Consider the following 18,821-nt stretch of genomic DNA (forward strand, 5'->3'; position numbering starts at 1 on the left):
TTGGCTGCCCCTAAGCTATACCAATGGTATAACTCGGCTCCACTAGTGGAAAAAAATATAAAAAATATTGTAATTATTCAATAGTATTGTCAAAAAAATAGAAAAACAAGAATATATTGTCTTCCTCAGATTAAAAATTAAGAAAACCCCTATGGAGAGGTTGGAAATATTTGAAATAACTATAAAAAATTATTCAAATATTTTATCGAAAAAGTGAAAACGAAATATAATATTTACCATTTACTAGCCAAAAATGAGTAAAAAAGAGTGATGATAAATTCTAGGGGTAATATTTTATTTGTAACAAATTTACAAAAAAAATCCCAATAAAGTTCAATAGTGGTTTCAAAAACGTAGTACATAAAAAAAGGCTTATTGTTTTATATACATATATTATATGTTATAAAAAATAAGGATATGAATGACCATGTTGATAATATGTTGATCAAATGCTACATAATATATAATGCGTCCTCGTGGTATATTCCATTTGAATACTTGAAAACGGCCAAGATATGAAGTACTTTTCCCCTACAAATATAGTTTATGATCAATATATCAGCACTTTCCGAAAATAGATCCTAGTTAAGCCACTGGATATCACCCTATAAACTGCACCAGAATATTACCCGTTTGCTTTATCTAAATTATATTATTATTACAAAATAATAATCATTATAATTATAATTATAATAAATGAATTTATAGATAAAAAAAAAAAAAAAAAAAAAAAAAAAGTTATTAACGTTTAAATGCACATTGTGCTTGGAAAAAATTAATAGCTGGTATGCTAAAACGTATTTCTTGAACTAAACGCCTCGTAATACCATATCGAAAACCATAAAAACGGCGATTAAAACTACTTTTATGATTTTTTTAGATTTTGTTACATAAACCATTACATTTATAGGTTAAACGGAAAATCCAACAACCATGATACGTACGAAGGGATCATTTTACAACCATTATTCATAACGTTCATATCACTCCGTATTACATTTATGGTTTAATTATCTTAATGCAACCTATCATACAGTATACTATATGTATGTACATGATACTTAATTTATATATATATATAAGTTTTCCGAGCAATTCACCCGCACAAATATACATTATAATACTCGTATATTATTATTATTATATTATTATTGTCTTCTGTATGCACTCACATCACATTATTTTTACAATTGTCCAATTACTTAAATGTAAATAACGAAACCATGATTTTTACGATTATTTTCTTCTCTCTCGCGGAGATTGATTTTTGATGTCAACTCGACAAACTTGTAATACATAACACGATCCGTAAACTTTCCACCTTCCATCAAATAACCGATCGTCCATCATTTTAAATAAAATTTACCTCCAGGCCATATTAATGAAACCATTTATATTTTATTTTTTCAGACAATGTTAACTGCTATCTCTATGAGTGCCATAGCCACGAACGGTGTTGTGCCTGCTGGCGGGCCGTACTTCTTGATATCCAGATCGCTGGGTCCCGAGTGCGGGGGAGCTGTTGGTATGCTATTCTACACCGGTATCACACTGGCTGCGTCCATGTACATCATTGGGGCAGTTGAAATCATACTCGTGAGTATCTCGTCAATCGATCGAAGGGGTCAAAATATGGAGAAAAATCATAGGGGAAGACTTTAAACATAAGTACTTTGAAATAATAAATGGAGGTTAAAAATATATCTTTAATATCCACTTGTTTATGAAATAAATAACTAAGCAAATTTGTTAATTATTTTTTTATTTAACAAAAGTAATTGGTAATATTACTATTTAAAAAATATTAAATTACATTTTTAATCTATACTTTATTAAAATTTACCATTTAATCTTAATATAATGACATATTGTAATTATACAAGGGTATTCCTTATTTTTAATTTCTAAGATATAATAAAAATTATAATAACGTTTATATTTCTAAAACATAACATGATAATTTTAAAAAAAACAGTGAACATTTTTGAAAAAGTTTATTACTATCTAATTAAAATAATTGAACTTATATTTTTTAATATATAAATGATACTCAATTATTTGAATGAGTTAACAACAGCTAAAAAATTAGTGGTTAAAACTGATATTTCACAAAAAGGGATGTAAAATGTAAGCTTAAAGTAGGAGGTATAGGTTAATTCTCTTTATGGGTGTCCCGTTCTAACCACTCATCGGACGTTATTCATATAGTTTACTATATACATATTATGTAATACAATATTATATAATTTATGGTAAAACTAAATAAATTATTCTAGTGCAGTAGTACGATACGATGTTTATAACAACTTCCATTTATATTTCAATTTTAAATCTAAACTGGCGCGTCGCATAAAAGAAACAGCGAAACAATAACGCTTTTTCGAAAACATAAAATATATCAATAATAATAATATTATCGTATGTTGTAAGCCACACGCGTGTAAAATTTACAACAGCTTCTATTTCAAACGCCGAACTTTATTATGTTTCAACAGACGTACATGGCGCCAACCTTATCGATTTTCGGAGACTTCAGCAAAGACAGCAGTATAATGTACAACAATTTCCGCGTATACGGGACAATATTGCTGATGGTCATGAGCTCGATCGTATACGTCGGCGTTAAGTTTGTCAACAAATTTGCGTCCGTGGCATTGGCCTGCGTGCTGTTGTCCATCTTGTCTGTATACGTGGGCATTTTTTATAACTTCCATGGCAGCGATAAACTTTAGTAAGTACCTAAGTATTGAGATGGTACTAAGTACATCGCACCATTCGCACCGGTCGCCTTGTGCCCGTCTCGTAGTTTTTTTTTTTTTTTTTTTTATCACTACATTAGTAATAAATAACAACTATTGTGATTGTCATATTTTAACGTAGTACGCGCGCGCGTGTCACTTTTCAGCATGTGCTCGCTGGGTAATCGGCTGCTGAAAGACATGGATTTGAAAAACTGCAATAAAGCGGTCGGCGGTTACTTGCACAACATGTACTGCGCCAACGGTACAGGACCGTGCGATAGCTACTTTGATATGCATAATACGACAATTGTAAAAGGCATTCGTGGAATTAGCAGTGGTGTTTTCTTTGGTAGGTGTCTTAAACAAGAAAATTAGTAATAAATCTTAATCATACAGTTCTCGTCGAGGTGTATTACGTTGTATTACGTACACATTGTACCCAAAAGTTATTATAAGTTAGGATGCAAATTACTCGTATAGATTTTCAAAAACTACTAAATAAATATTTTAACTTTCAATTACAAGGGCCATACGCAAAACCACTGAATGTAGATATTTTTGTATTTATTAAATCTAATTAAATTCGATTATTTCAATTACTATTTTCATGTACAGTAAAACATATTATACCTACGTAAAAAATGTATTGTTAAAACATACATCATTCATTTATAGTGTTAATATTTTCATACTGTGCCTTAAAGTTAAGTACTTTTTCGAAACAATTTATAAAAAAAAAAAAAACATCAATTTAATATCATTATTTACTGTACACTGTGTTTTCGGTTAAAATTGTTCGACTATAAAAACCATATTAGTATTCGGATCGAAATAAAAACAATACAGATGATATTTGTTTAAACTATAAACTGTGTTTTATATGTCACAGAAAATATCTTTGGTAACTTTTTGGAAAGTGGACAGTACATAGCCAGAGGTCATAATCTAGACGATATCCAGCCATTGAGTAAAAATACTTATAATATGGTAATGGTTGATATCACTACAACATTCACTATACTTATTGGCATATTCTTTCCATCCGTAACTGGTCAGTATTCTTTTATATTATTATGTTTTGTTATTATTATTATTATCATTGTTCACGTTATTTTTTAATTATTTTTACTTAGGAATCATGGCCGGTTCTAACAGATCTGGGGATTTAGCAGATGCACAAAAATCAATTCCTATTGGTACAATATTAGCTATTCTAAGTACATCGTCAGTTTACCTGTCTGCCGTCCTACTATTCGGAGCCACGGTCGATAATTTACTACTTAGAGACAAGTAAGCATACAAAACCAATCAAAATAACGCTGTATATAGTCAGATTTTTCGATTAAAATAACAAACAATGAGGGATACATTCAAAAGAATATCATTTTAGCTGAATGTCATTTAAAAGAAACTGTACGCTATACTATTGTATTTTTGTTATCCCATTTTTATTTATATGATGTTTTTTGCATAGGTAGTCTGATAAAGGACTATATTATTTGAATCTTACATTGTAAAAGAAAAGATAATATTTTCAGCCATCGTAGTCGTGCATTGTACCGCGTATTTTATTAGACTTTTATAGTAAAACATAATGGCGGCGATGTCTCGTCTACTTTGTAGTTTCTATCATATACAAGCATTTTGGAATCAATAATGCATCTGACATTATCTTACCGTACATAGATGTAAAATTCAAATCATCAACTTTGAAGAGCATTATACTAGATTAAATCCACTATATCGTCAATGTTAAATATAAATATATCTATAGCCATGTATTATGTGTGTAGGGATATAGTTACAATAGTTGACGACGTGTAATGTCTGAATATAATAATACGTATATGTCGTATATAATATACATTATACATAATACAATTTATGTAAAAATTCAAGTTGTTTTTAAAAAATGTAATACTTTTTTTCTACGTCTAAGAAAACAATATTTCAATAAAATGTTTTATAGGCTCGACTATATCTTACTCTGTTTCTGTTGCAGACAGCGAATATTTTAAGCACATAAATTTAAAAGACACAAATTTAGGTTAAATAAATATTCGATATAATAATTATTATCTAGAATCTAGATACTTTCTTAAACACATCATAATATTTTAAATCATACAAATGTACTTTCTTCACGTAACTGTTTTACACACTATTCAATTTGATACCTGCGGTGTTTATTTTTGTTGTTTTTTTTTTTTTAATTTCTTCAGTCATAAATTAATCGAAATAACTTAATTCTACTAATTATTAATAATGTATATAAAAGTACAGCAAAAATTACAGTAAAAGAATTGTTGAAAAATTAAATTATAATATTACACTTCAATTTATTCTCGTTTAGTTTAACCAAGCCTTTTCTCTGAATTAAAGAACACCTTTTTATTATAAATAAAATAGCCGTCGATAGTGAGCATGTCGTATAGCACGCTTATATTCTATACAGTTTTTAAGTTTCGGTTATTTTAATACAGTATTAACTTTACATCTTAGTATTTCTAAGTAATTTAAATGTATTATGTACCTACGGTAATAACGCATAAACTCAATTAAATAATTATATTTTCTTCGTACGTAAAATATATCGCATCTGTACTGTAATAATCTTGATTAATTGTTTATGGGTAACGAATTTTAAATGATAACCACTGCTACAGAACTCAACGATATTACAATTATATGATGGTTGATTATAATAAACAATGTACCCCGTAATACGGGTATTGCGTGACATTATAATATAATTCAAAACAAATTTCATTATTTACATAAGATGTTTTTCAATAAGAGTTGTCAATCGCAACAACTTTTACTCATGTATTTCTAAAATTAAAATAGGTTTGGTCAGAGTATTGGAGGACGTCTGGTAGTGGCCAATATAGCATGGCCAAACGAATGGGTGATTTTGGTCGGCGCAACACTATCGACTTTGGGAGCTGGACTTCAGAGTCTCACCGGAGCACCGAGACTGTTGCAAGTAAGTCACGAAATCGATTACCAAATGAATGAGTTTTATAAAAATTGTAATATTATGTGTAATAAAAATCGTTCGGCGTGTGTTTTTGTACATAGGCTATAGCTAAGGATGATATTATACCGTTCCTGCGACCGTTCGCCAAGTCTTCGGCGTCCGGCGAACCGACCAGGGCTCTACTATTGACTGTAGCCGTATGTCAGTGCGGTATATTGATTGGAAATATCGACAATCTCGCTCCACTTTTGGCCATGTTCCTGTTGATGTGTTACGCGTTCGTAAATTTGGCGTGTGTTTTGCAAACGCTGTTGCGCACACCAAACTGGAGACCTAGGTTTAAGTTCTATCATTGGTATGTATAGCAAATATTTATATACCGTGCTCAACATACAAATCAATGTTGTAAATAGACCCGTAACTAAACCAAATCTCTGAGAGGAGAGAACCATTTTTTAGGAGTGAATGAAACATTATATAAATAATTACCTAATCATGACTATTTTCATTTTATTTTTTACATAAAACTCAAAATTCTTAACTTACGCGTTCGAGCATTAACTAAAAAAAAAATTTACACAAAATGTAGTAAATACTGCAGTTTTATAAATAAGTAGCTATACTAATAAGTGATAAAAATATAGGTAGGTAGTCATTTGTCCCATCAATAAAAACTTATAACAACAAAATCTTCTCGTATATATGATATAGGTCGTAATAAATTATGTTTTGAACATTTTACTTCTAATACGTCCGTCCATAGAAAATCGATTTTGCTTTTATGTATCGAATTATAGACATTTTTAATTAAAAAAAATGTCTAGGGTGACAACGGATTAATTTATGAATAGACAAGGCTACTCCTCTCGTGATTCACCACGAATAGTTACGGGCCTGATTATATAGCGCCACGTGCAATCACAATATGTATATTTTAGTATAATTCGATTTCATATGAATTGTTCCACAGGACACTTTCATTCACCGGACTCGTGTTGTGCATTGCTGTCATGTTCATGTCAAGTTGGTATTTCGCGCTGTTAGCTCTGGGCATGGCGGGAGTAATTTATAAATACATCGAATATCGAGGGTAAGTTCGAAATAATAATTATTGTGGTGTATGTACCTATTATATTACACCAACGGGTGAGGGAAAAAACAAACTATGGTGATAATTAATTTCGTCGATTATAATATTAGTCAGGTGCATAATAAAAAAAAGAGTGGTCAAGTGAGTAACGCTCTGCTATATAGTAGGTCACTATAATGGATGTATTGAATTTTAATCCCATGATAGGTAGTTATCATTTTATACGAAATAAGATTCTGAACGGAGATGATTTTTCAGTCTAGGATATATTTTCCAATGGGTGGTTAAAAATGTGGTTTATGCTTTAATGACTAAAAATACTTAACAGACACAAAAACAAAAAAACACATATCATTGTAAAATCAATACATTCATCACTTCGTTCAGAATCTAAAATATAGATACCACAGTACCTACTATTATTTTTATTAATCAGCTTTAAACAATTTTAAATGAACATAATATTTAATACTACAATATTATTTTCCCACGGACTTAACCGATTTATTCGGGATGCAGACCAAAATATAATTTAGGTATAATATTATAATCATGCAATACTTAGTATATTATAAATTATTTATTTTGATGATCAAATTTTATCACAGAGCCGAAAAGGAATGGGGTGACGGTATGCGTGGTTTGGCCTTGTCGGCTGCGAGATACAGTTTGCTACGACTAGAAGACGCGCCACCGCACACCAAGAATTGGCGTCCACAGATTCTCATGTTAGTCAACTTCAACGCTGACCTGCCAAAATACCGTAAGATATTTTCACTGGTGTCTCAACTCAAGGCGGGCAAAGGGCTCACAGTGAGCGCAACTGTGATCGAAGGTGATTACATTAAGAAAACTGGTCATGACGTACAAGCTACCAAGAAAGAACTAGTTAGGTTGATGGACGAAGAAAAGGTCAAAGGGTTTGCGGATGTTTTAGTTTCCAATAACACATCAGAGGGACTTAGTCATTTGTGAGTTTTTGTATTTATTTTCGAAGTGATATTGTTATTGATTTATTATATTTCATTCAAATACCTTATATAGAATACAAATCGCTGGACTTGGAGGATTAAAACCCAACACCGTGATTTTAGGCTGGCCTAACAGCTGGCAACAATCTGAGAACGACCGATCGTGGCAAGTCTTTCTACACACTATTCGTATCGTAACAGCTGCTAAAATGGCCCTAATTGTACCCAAAGGCATAAGATCGTTCCCAGACTCGGCGACAAAGGTAAAATTAAATATCTTTTTCATAACAGTTTTACACGACCGACAGTCAATAAACCAATAATTTTATACACGTATATAATTCTATAATAGCTGTCTGGCACAATCGATATTTGGTGGATCGTTCACGATGGAGGCATTCTGATGCTCATACCTTTCTTGTTGAAACAACATAGGACCTGGAAAAACTGCAAATTGAGAATATTTACTGTAGCACAGACTGACGACAATTCCATTCAGATGAAAAAAGATCTAAAGACGTTCTTATACCAACTAAGAATACCAGCAGAAGTCGAAGTAGTTGAAATGGTAATAAATTTACCACTATAACATTTCGAGAAAATTTTCAAAAATAATATAGTCAAACAGAAATTCGTATTAAAATAACTTTTGTATTTCAGACAAATAACGATATATCAGCATATACATATGAAAGAACACTGATGATGGAACAACGAAATCAAATGTTAAGGGAGCTCAGACTTAATAAGAAAGAAAGCTTTGGAATGGTAAGTTAAAATGTTACATTTTATTGTATTAAACTTTACAATTAACTAATAAAAAGTTCAACTTCGATTATATCTTCATTTTACTATCTTTAAACACGGCTTGTGGTTTGTTGTTTTCTCTTTTTGGCTTACAAAAGATGCGTAATATCATAGATTTCAATCGAGAAACACCGACTGGAGAGAATACACCATTGGTTTGTTTCAGTTTATTTAAATTTTAGGAACGCTTTATAGTGGTTATGTACTTAGTTGATACTTGGAGATTAGTAGATAAATATTATTATATTAATTCCATACCCACTAGTGTAGAAAGTATGTAAATAATTAATATTAAGTATTAACACATAATGAATTGCAAGACTTAAATGCTTCACTATGTAGAAAATATTATTTTGGTATTATAGAAATTGTATTTATCGATCCCGTATTATTACTTTTTATACTTATTAATGTTGCTTCTGAATAAAATTTTAATCGATATAAATTTAAGAATATAAACTTTGCATCACAGTTTAATAAAGCGACATTTTTTAACGTGATTTTAATTATTTTATTTTATGCTTAATTCTTGAAACTTTTAATACAAGATACATCAGTTTTGATAAAAACTCATGACCGTCATTACAGTTTATTGAGTTTCTTCATTATTTATTTATGCATTTATGTTATACTCATTTATTTAAAGAACATATTATTATATTGATAACATTACAACGTAATATCTATTGTCAATTCGTATTATAATAGTTTGCCTATAATATCGTATAGTGCAGGGGCGGCCAAACAGTCGATCGCGGACAATTTCAAAGACGATATGTTAGAATTTATTTTTAGAGCCACGCGCCCTATACGTTTCTTAATAATTATAGTCATTCAATAATAAAAAAAATTGTCTATAGAAGTCGATCCTCAAAGGTGAATTATATTTTTAATAGATCGTGACCAAAAAAAGTTTGGCCACCCCTGGTGTAGTGTATATTATAATAATAATTAATGCAAAAGTAATATAAGCTTGATATTACTCGTAATAATTGTTTTTAACCAAACGTTATGCTGTATATTTGACATAATTTTATATTGTCCAGTTTGTCAGTATAGCTGTGCATTTTAGACGGGCATTCAAACCATGAAACGTTTTGTTATCTTGACTTGCACCATATACAATTTTTACAAATCATTATAACCGTTTTGTTTCATTAATATAGGTACAATCCATAATAGACCAGCATCATAGAAAGGACGCGTCAGAAGGTAGATCTGCTCCTAAAGTACGTTTCCAGGAAGAAACAAGCGCGGACGACGAAGCAAAAAAATCAAAACCTGTAAGCATAACAAACGTAGAAACGTATGACGTAAGTTGTAGATGTAACGCTAACTCTTTTACCGCATAGGCCGAAAATGCATTTGATGTCGATGAGAAACGAACTGGTAATGGTGAGAAATCGGGAGTGTTAAAAGACTCGCTACCAAAGGAGACAACGGATTCGTCAACATCAACAATGCGACCGTTAGTATAATAATATTATTTTATATTCTTGTCAACCGATATGTATTTTACTGTGTTTTAAAATACTCTTCGTTTTTTAGAGACGAAGATAATGTAAGAAGAATGCACACAGCTGTTAAACTGAACGAAGTCATTGTCAGTAGATCGAGAGACGCTCAATTGGTTATATTCAACTTACCAGGACCGCCTAAAGACACCAAATTAGAGAGAGAATCAAACTGTATCCTTTCTTTATAATATATACCTACTTTAACACTATATTACCATATAATTATCAATTAGCAAACGTTATATTTTATTTTTAACACGTTTTTAAAAATGTAATTTGATCTATCAAGATTAATATAAATATAATATGTAGGTAGGTACCTATTTATTTAAATTAAAACACTATAGTTTTACTTTAAATAGAACAATACTTGTTTTTACATTTGATAGAGGTCAGAAATTAAAACATATACGATAATGACCTGATAACTACTTGCAAAGTATCAAAATGTTGAAAGCATGAACTTTACTTACTATGAAAACAGTTATTTCTTGGATTATTTATAGAAAAGTTATTGAAGTTTCACTGTAATTGTTTCAAATATTGTCTAACTGATAAAAATCATATTAATTAATCTAAAAATAAACCTAAATTTTCAACGTTGATTTCAAATGCTGTAAAAATTACCCTTAATCCCTGATGACTTGCCTATCTAATGTTGCAAATATATAACAGTTTTCCCCTCTTGGTTCATTTGAAATGCTTAAATTTTAAATTGATGTATAAGATCATAAACAAATTGCAATTTTTAGATAGCTTACTGATTAACACGAATGTGTCCTTAACTTATATCTTTATAGACATGGAATTTTTAGAAGTAATGACCGAAGGCCTCGACAAAGTGCTGATGGTGAGAGGTGGTGGTCGCGAAGTGATCACAATTTATTCATAAGTAACCTGAAGCTCACGTCTCGTCCGTCAGGTACGAATTTTTATACTTGTTTACACTAATTTTATGTTGGCCGGCAACTTTCTCAACACGCCAGGCGTCTATCGAATGGTTTTGTTTTTTATTTCAAATGTTTTGTTTGTTTTTTAGTATTATTACGTTAAACAAATTGTTGCACATAATATAAAATTGTTCATTGTATTTGATAAAAATCATTATCACTGTTTTCTAAAATTATGATTATTGTTATAATTTACTCGTATGCCCTCATAATATGAGACATATTATAGGCACATAAGCTTAATATTATATATATTATTATATGTATTTACATAGGTTTATATTTAATGTAACCTTTAAAAAACAATGCGACACCAACAACGTTTGTCGAAACTTTTTATATTCAATTTATCAAAATCGGCTTTAATACTTAGTTTAATTTAGGCGGACGAATAAAAAAAAAAATGAAAAAATGAAAAAAAAAGCGCGTAGGAATTTATTCGTCCTATAACTATTTGGTGATTCATCTTCTCGATAGTATTGACTTAAATAAATAGTGAGTTGGACGTAGCATTGTTTTCCGAGGCTATATTTTTATTTTAATTATTTTTTTTTTTTTTTTTTTTTGCTGTATATATTTAAGAAAAACTGATTATTATTTAGTATATTTACGAACATAACATTTAGTCAGCTGTTCAATATTTAAAAACCATGAAATCGCATTTACACTACCATTTTGAATTGCGATCGCGTATTTCTACTTAAATCTTAAGGTTTATTGAAACCCAATGGGGCCGTTCTACTTAAACTTGTTGACCCGAAATAAAACATGTCTAACACTACCATAATACTATTATCCACATAATTACAATTAAAATCATGTTATGATTAAAACATAATAATTCACTGCCAATTTCAATTGTAACACCTGTGAATTGTAAATGAAAAGAGACTATCGGAATACTTTTATTTCTTCGATGTTATTAGATGTTGTCTTTTTTTTCATGCGTTAAAACAATTAATTATCATCCTGTTAAATAAGCTAAACGAACGCAATGTAATGGTTACCTTAAACACCGACCAAACAACCTACATGGTTATTTGCCTTGTCGTCTGTGTTTTGTGTTATTAACCTATTTGAATAGTCGTTGTATAAATTGTAATTTTTATTTGCCGACATTCCTTAACACAAAAATTCTCCTTGTAACCTACAATAATCATTGACTGTTCCAATGAGATATTATTTTACAACATATTGTTGTTATGGTTGTCAATATACTATTTAAAGTTTAAACAAATATTTACTGATATTAAAATATTTATGTTATGATATTTCGTCTGTAATTATACTCTAATATTTTATTTCGTTTTTTATTTATCTCATAAGTAACACCATTTTTTTTGTGATTATTTATTTATTATTATTTTTAGAATATTTTAACAAAAAATTGTATCTATATTGTTTTTGTTTTGTTATTATTATACAAACAATAGTTTAATAATAATGTTAATGAACAAAATATTATTAATTGGTTAAAAAAAATATTAAGTTGTTAAGTAATCGATTTCCTTATGTTGTTAAATAAATAACCGAGTTATGGCATTGGAAATATGTTGTAATGTTGTTTTTTTTTTATAAGTAATTAGTTGATATAAACTAACGAAATATTTGTTTGGAACGAAATGTGTTGTGTTTGCTTAATTTATACAGTGTTACTTTTATGATTTATTAGTTGCAATTACTTATTGATCGTTATTTAATTTATTTTGTTCATCGGATGGTAGCAGCTTGTACCTATATGTTATTATTATTTTTATGAACAATTGCATATCTCAGAAATACTAACATAATGCCAAATGCATTACGATTGAACGAATAAAAATGTATGTTCAATCAACAAAACTTAAACGAAATTGTTGTAATCGATAAATCATGAAGGTTCACTGTGTACGTATTGCTAATTTTATTATAAATAATTATTATTATTATATTTACGTAATATTTATTATGATGAAAGATTTTAGTGAAATCGTATGATATACAACTATATTTAAACTGGCTTGGCCATCGCTAGCTTTCGTCTGTTTCTGTATATCGATATGTGATGTACATACATATGTTGCTTAGGCTTAAATTTGGTTTCCATTTTTTCAGTTGAACAGATTAGTGAGTTGAAAAATTAATTATTAGGTAGCATTGTTAAAATCTAATTCAAACAGCCTTATTAATTTATTATTATACTAATAATTATGGATACTAAGAACAAAATAAAATAATTTGCGTAAAATGTGTAGTATATACACAGTACACGCGCATATAATGGATATATTATAATATATTTATATACATTCGTTTTTATCTTAAAAAGAAAAACCATAATTTGAATAATCATAAATTTACTAAAAAAATTCGCTACGTAGACGTAGTCGTCGAAATAGTTCATGATTGAAAATTCTAGATTTGATTTTTAAATATTTTTTGTAAGTCAATTATTAATTTATCATAATAACTTTATAATGTTTATTATATATATAATATATATATTGGACGACCATATTATTAACTTATATATTATTATTAATATTATGTTTCTCGATCATATTGTTTTAAATCTAATTACATATTTCTTATCAAACTGAAAATTATCGAGGTGAGATTCTCCTTTTTGTACGTTCATAGTTGCAATAATATGAAAAAAATTACATTTGATTTCGATGTAATGTTTAAAAGGACAAATTTGTTAACGTTTGTACATAATAAGTATCTAATCAATATTTAAATGTACATTGGTATTTAGTTCCCATTTTTCTTTTTCTTTTTTTTTCTTTTTAGACAATAGTCTTAACTATATTTAATATTAAAAGATTGTTAAAATTTTATAATAAATAAAATGAGTAATTAGTTACGATTTATAAAAAGTATTCAATCTAATTTAGATTCATGACTTTCGATAAAAAAAAATATGTATTGGATTATGAATTTTATATTAAAATTCTACGAGTACATTGTAGCTTATTATATTCTAAGACATTAAATTTCAGTTAAATTAAATATTTCAAATAATTACATGCCTACCAGCTGTGTTTCGCCGATTCGCAACAAAGGTATGCTTTTAATTTTAAATCCCTAAACCTGTTATACCTTTTCCAAACTGAAATATAGTACAAATTTTACCCAAAATAAATAAATCTCATTCACTTATTTTGATATGTGATATAGTTTTTATGCTTGAACCCACGCAGATTAAAATGCTATGCAATATAATTCTTGTGGCATTAAATTACACTGCATTCCGAACGAAATCAATAATTTGTTAAAAAAAAAAAAAAAACAATAATAATAAATCGTTAAACTATGAAATAAATTATGTCATGTTTCAATTAATTAGGTATATATATATATATTTTTTTGTTTTTACTATCATTTTACTCTTGTCTAAATAAACGTCCATTTCTCCCTAGTCTGTTATAACTATATTAGTTGGATAAAAATAAAATACCAAACGATTATATTTGGGAAATTTTAATATACATTAATATAAATTAATTACAAACCAGCTCAAAATTAGATTAAACTTAAAATATTATTTTAAATATCATAATTTTCTGTCTAATGAATTTGGCGGAGGCTGAAGCAAATCTTTTTTTTATATTTTATAATAAACGAATAGAATGTTACTCAAATTATTGTACATGCCTGATTCAATTGGATGCAAATTTAAATATAGGTATACACTTATATTTTTTAAAACAATGATTATGTGCCAATTTGCTTAGTCATTATAGTACTTATACAGTTCACACATACAAAATACACACATATTTCCCCAGTTGAAATTCTGTAATCAATGATAGTACTATATAATATACAAAATATACTATAATACAATAATAATTGTATATCATACATAATAATAACATACCTAACATATATTCAAAGTTACGAATAATAAAGTAATATATTATATTATACAAATAAATTATACGTGTCAATGCACTTATGTTAGTAGTTGACGCACTGTTGTAAGTTGTTAAAAATTTAATATTCTGTTCCTATGTATGAATTTTTGAAAATGTAAAAAGAAAAAATCAAAAAAAAAAAATGTAAAATTAGTGATTATGACTATTCGTTTGTTATTTTCAAAAAAAAAATTGTTTTTATTTTCCTATTACTACGTTCCTCTCAAATAGTACCTATGTAATAATGAAAAATACATAAATACATTGAACCATGATTTTAATAATGAAATATGGCGTAAAATTCAACATTTATTTACCTAAGTATTAATTTTAAAAGCATAATATGAAAGTGTACAACGTTAAGGTGAGTACGTAAAAAGTAAAATATACTTATAATCTTATTTTTTATTAGTTTTTTTTTCATTTAATTTGAAAAATATTAGAAAAAAATACATATTATAAATACAAACAATTTACATTATTTATCAATGCATCTCTTGTAAGCGTTTCTTGTGTTGGAGAAAGAAAGTTATACCATAACAGTTTTTAAGATATAAGCTTTTTCATAGATACAATCAAATAATAATATAGAGAATAGATAATTAAATACATAGTATGGATATATATATGGGCGGTGGTCGTTTGGACGAAGGTAATAATTTTACCAAAAAAATAATAGTCATTTTGGGTGACTATCATATTTTGTACCATTTGGGCGAGTGAAATTATTTTTACCTATGCGAAGTAAAACCCGGGTGACAGATACTGATGATAATATTGCTGATTGTAATTAATCACTATTATCAATTATAAATATAATTATAATTATAAATTATAAATTAATATTATATGATTTTATTTATAATTGTTGACTTATTATTAATTATTTATGTTATATGATTTTTCACTTATTATTATTTATATTTTAAGACTATATTCTGGGTCGATCCGCCCAAACAGTCTATGCCCATATAGACAATATTTTCGTTTTAACATCATTCGCAGTATCTATTGCAGGTAAGTATAACTTCGTAATCAGCTCATAATTTTATCTTTTTAATATGATCTGTAACCAGTAACCGACTAAAAGTTAAAATAATAAATTATAAAATATGTTTTATTCTTAAGTTTTCATTATTAATTTACTCAGATTCATTGTTACCTCTGTGTACATCGTCTACGCGATGTTAAATGGAGAAATTGTATCTCAAAAAACAAACTTTTCAATTTTTTCGTAACAAAAAATCATTGAAAGTATACCTATGTAAAAGTAGTGCATATTGATGTAAGTAAATTTTAACAGTGTATATCAACGAGAATACAAATGTATTAGTTTTTAATTCGATTAGGTTACAACTATTTTCTCGGCGATAATGTTGTTTTGTAACAAACATTTTGTTTTCATTAGCCAACAACAGTCATAACTCAAACGCACATGTCTTACGAATTATGTACTCAAAAATCAAAGCGATGATAACATTTCAATATTATTAAAACCAAATGTATAACTTTACAACTTAATCGTTGATAGACATAATTACTGTAACTTCAGATACTGCTGTACAGCTAATTATACACCTATTTATTCGTTAATAAATAATATTTATTACAGTTTTGGAAACCTTCAAATTTCCATTTTTGGCTTTAACTTTTAAACTCTTCAAATCATAATGAATTCTAAATATACTACAAATTACAAGTAACAGTACAATGCAAACAATAATGAGCACCCAGAATAATAAATCACGTGTTGCTGGCGTGATATATAGGCAACATATATTTACAATAATACAGTTGGTATAGACAGTAGATGCTTACATTCATATAGTATCGACTTATGATCAGGGTTCATGATTTAAATTTTATATGATCACATATATGTATATGGACAGATTGGCATATACTTAAATCTATGGGTAGAATTGAAACGCTGAAATGCCCTAAATCACATGGCCTTAGTCCCGCGCACCGTGTTTCTTCGATAACCGGAGAACTAAGATCATACAGATTTTGAAAATCGACGCACAGACTTACACGAATTACAAATCAAGTATTGATGAATACTGCGATTTTCAATAATTTTAAACGAGTGGAGCCCACCAAAGTGATGTACTTCATGACGTACAGTTCTACAGCAGCTCGGCGTTTTGTTTTATATTTCTCTCGACCGCAATAAAACATGACCAAAACTTCTATTTGGAACCGACTGTTATAAAGCATTACTATTAATTGTTATTATTATTATTATTATTATTGTTACTGTCGTCATTGTAGTTTTTGCGGAGTACGGTGCCCGGTGTAGAGCGCATACAAATGCGAATAATAACGTGTCAATATTAAGACTCGCCTGCACTCGATACGAACGTATAAAATATACATTATAATGATATGTATATCGTATATAAAACGATATAAAGATATTTAACGACACGTCGCTGCGTTAGCGACGACCCCCTCAGCAGCACATTATGATGATGACATTATCGTCTCGTGTGTACACACCTTTTATTATCATTTACGGTTCGGCGCCGTGCTTGTCGCATTATAATGGAGTTCGGCTGACAGACTTTCGATGTATACGATATAGCAGGACTTCGCACTATATACTGCAAGGGGTTACTGCTACGACGACATTCGATTATAAAAAAATATAATGACCCGTCGAGGGACGAGTGAGTGAAGTGAAAAAAAAAAACAAAAAAAATAAATAAAACACTCGCATCGACTCGACGTGTATTATCGTTATAATATTATAAAACCGTATAAAAATTATAATATATTCACATAACTGCCGAGTGTACGTCGCAAGCTGATTGTTATTATTATTGTACTAATGTACTTACATTATAATATTATTCGTACGTCATTAACGCGTGTACCTATATTGAAAGCGTATATTTGGTGCCCACGCGGGTGGGTACGACGATAACGACGAAACAAATGACTTCTTTGCACTCGGTTCGGCGATTTCGCTTAAAACGATATCGTATATTATAATAATAATCATAAAATAACGTCGTGTTGAACGACGCTAGTCGTGTGTAATACGGTTGATAGAAACCGATCGTTGTTGATATTTTAATTTAATTTTTTTATTATAATATTATTACGTACCTACTCGTACATGCTAAAATATCGTTGAGAGTTCGACCCTTTTTGTTTTTTCTTTTCGTTTGTTTATTGATTTAAAACACCGCGTTAAAACAATTCTCTTTAACAATCAGAGCAAAAAACAAGTGATTGGAAAAACGTACCGACAAAATAAAAAAAAATAATAAAACAATGAATTATAAAAAATTATAATATATACCTACATAATAATTGTATAATTATTGATTATACAATAAAAAAAATAATAAATAAACATAATATTTAATAATTTATTTATAATTAATAATTTAATAAATGATTTATAATATAATTTATAATTATTTATTTATTTAATTTATAATTTATATTTTTATTTATTATATAATAAAAAAAGAAGTAATAAATAATTTATATAAATTATAATAATTATTTATTTATTTAATTTATAATTATTTATTTATTTAATTTATAATTTATATTTTTATTTATTATACAATAAAAATAATAATAAATATACTATTTAATAATTTATTTATAATTAATAATTTAATAAATGATTTAGGTATATAATTTATAATTATTTATTTATTTAATTTATAATTTATATTTTTATTTATTATACAATTTATATTCAAATGAATATCGGGAGACCGATATAGACCCAGATCTTCACGTATGAATCTGTTCATTATTATTCATAATTAGTGCTACAAATAACAAATAGCATTTCTACATAGGTACCTAATAATAACATTGACACTACACAGCTAAATTTA

The 18,821-nt window shown here is 28.3% G+C and overlaps 2 protein-coding genes across 6 annotated transcripts in view; both read left to right on the forward strand.

Moving 5' to 3' along the window:
- The window catches only part of LOC114126798 (solute carrier family 12 member 6), a 257,451-nt gene extending 245,788 nt beyond the window's left edge, over positions 1-11,663 (forward strand). For 4 of the 5 annotated variants that reach the window (XM_050201555.1, XM_050201572.1, XM_027990816.2 and 1 more), the window contains 17 exons: positions 1,411-1,596; positions 2,496-2,731; positions 2,906-3,090; positions 3,631-3,792; positions 3,875-4,031; positions 5,589-5,727; positions 5,823-6,076; positions 6,692-6,811; positions 7,420-7,782; positions 7,856-8,045; positions 8,135-8,350; positions 8,443-8,550; positions 8,688-8,744; positions 9,756-9,872; positions 9,942-10,057; positions 10,138-10,277; positions 10,907-11,663. In XM_050201555.1, coding sequence (XP_050057512.1) covers positions 1,411-1,596; positions 2,496-2,731; positions 2,906-3,090; positions 3,631-3,792; positions 3,875-4,031; positions 5,589-5,727; positions 5,823-6,076; positions 6,692-6,811; positions 7,420-7,782; positions 7,856-8,045; positions 8,135-8,350; positions 8,443-8,550; positions 8,688-8,744; positions 9,756-9,872; positions 9,942-10,057; positions 10,138-10,277; positions 10,907-10,998 — 2,838 coding nt within the window. In that variant the 3' untranslated portion in view covers positions 10,999-11,663. The remainder of the gene's footprint in view (positions 1-1,410; positions 1,597-2,495; positions 2,732-2,905; positions 3,091-3,630; positions 3,793-3,874; positions 4,032-5,588; positions 5,728-5,822; positions 6,077-6,691; positions 6,812-7,419; positions 7,783-7,855; positions 8,046-8,134; positions 8,351-8,442; positions 8,551-8,687; positions 8,745-9,755; positions 9,873-9,941; positions 10,058-10,137; positions 10,278-10,906) is intronic. The other variant, XM_027990817.2, reaches the window with a different exon arrangement.
- LOC114126795 (uncharacterized) overlaps positions 1-18,821 on the forward strand; it is a 198,401-nt gene that overhangs the window by 155,641 nt on the left and 23,939 nt on the right. The gene's annotated exons all lie outside the window — the stretch shown is intronic.

The sequence above is a fragment of the Aphis gossypii genome, chromosome 1 (genome assembly GCF_020184175.1).
Source record: "Aphis gossypii isolate Hap1 chromosome 1, ASM2018417v2, whole genome shotgun sequence".
Lineage (NCBI taxonomy): Eukaryota > Metazoa > Arthropoda > Insecta > Hemiptera > Aphididae > Aphis > Aphis gossypii.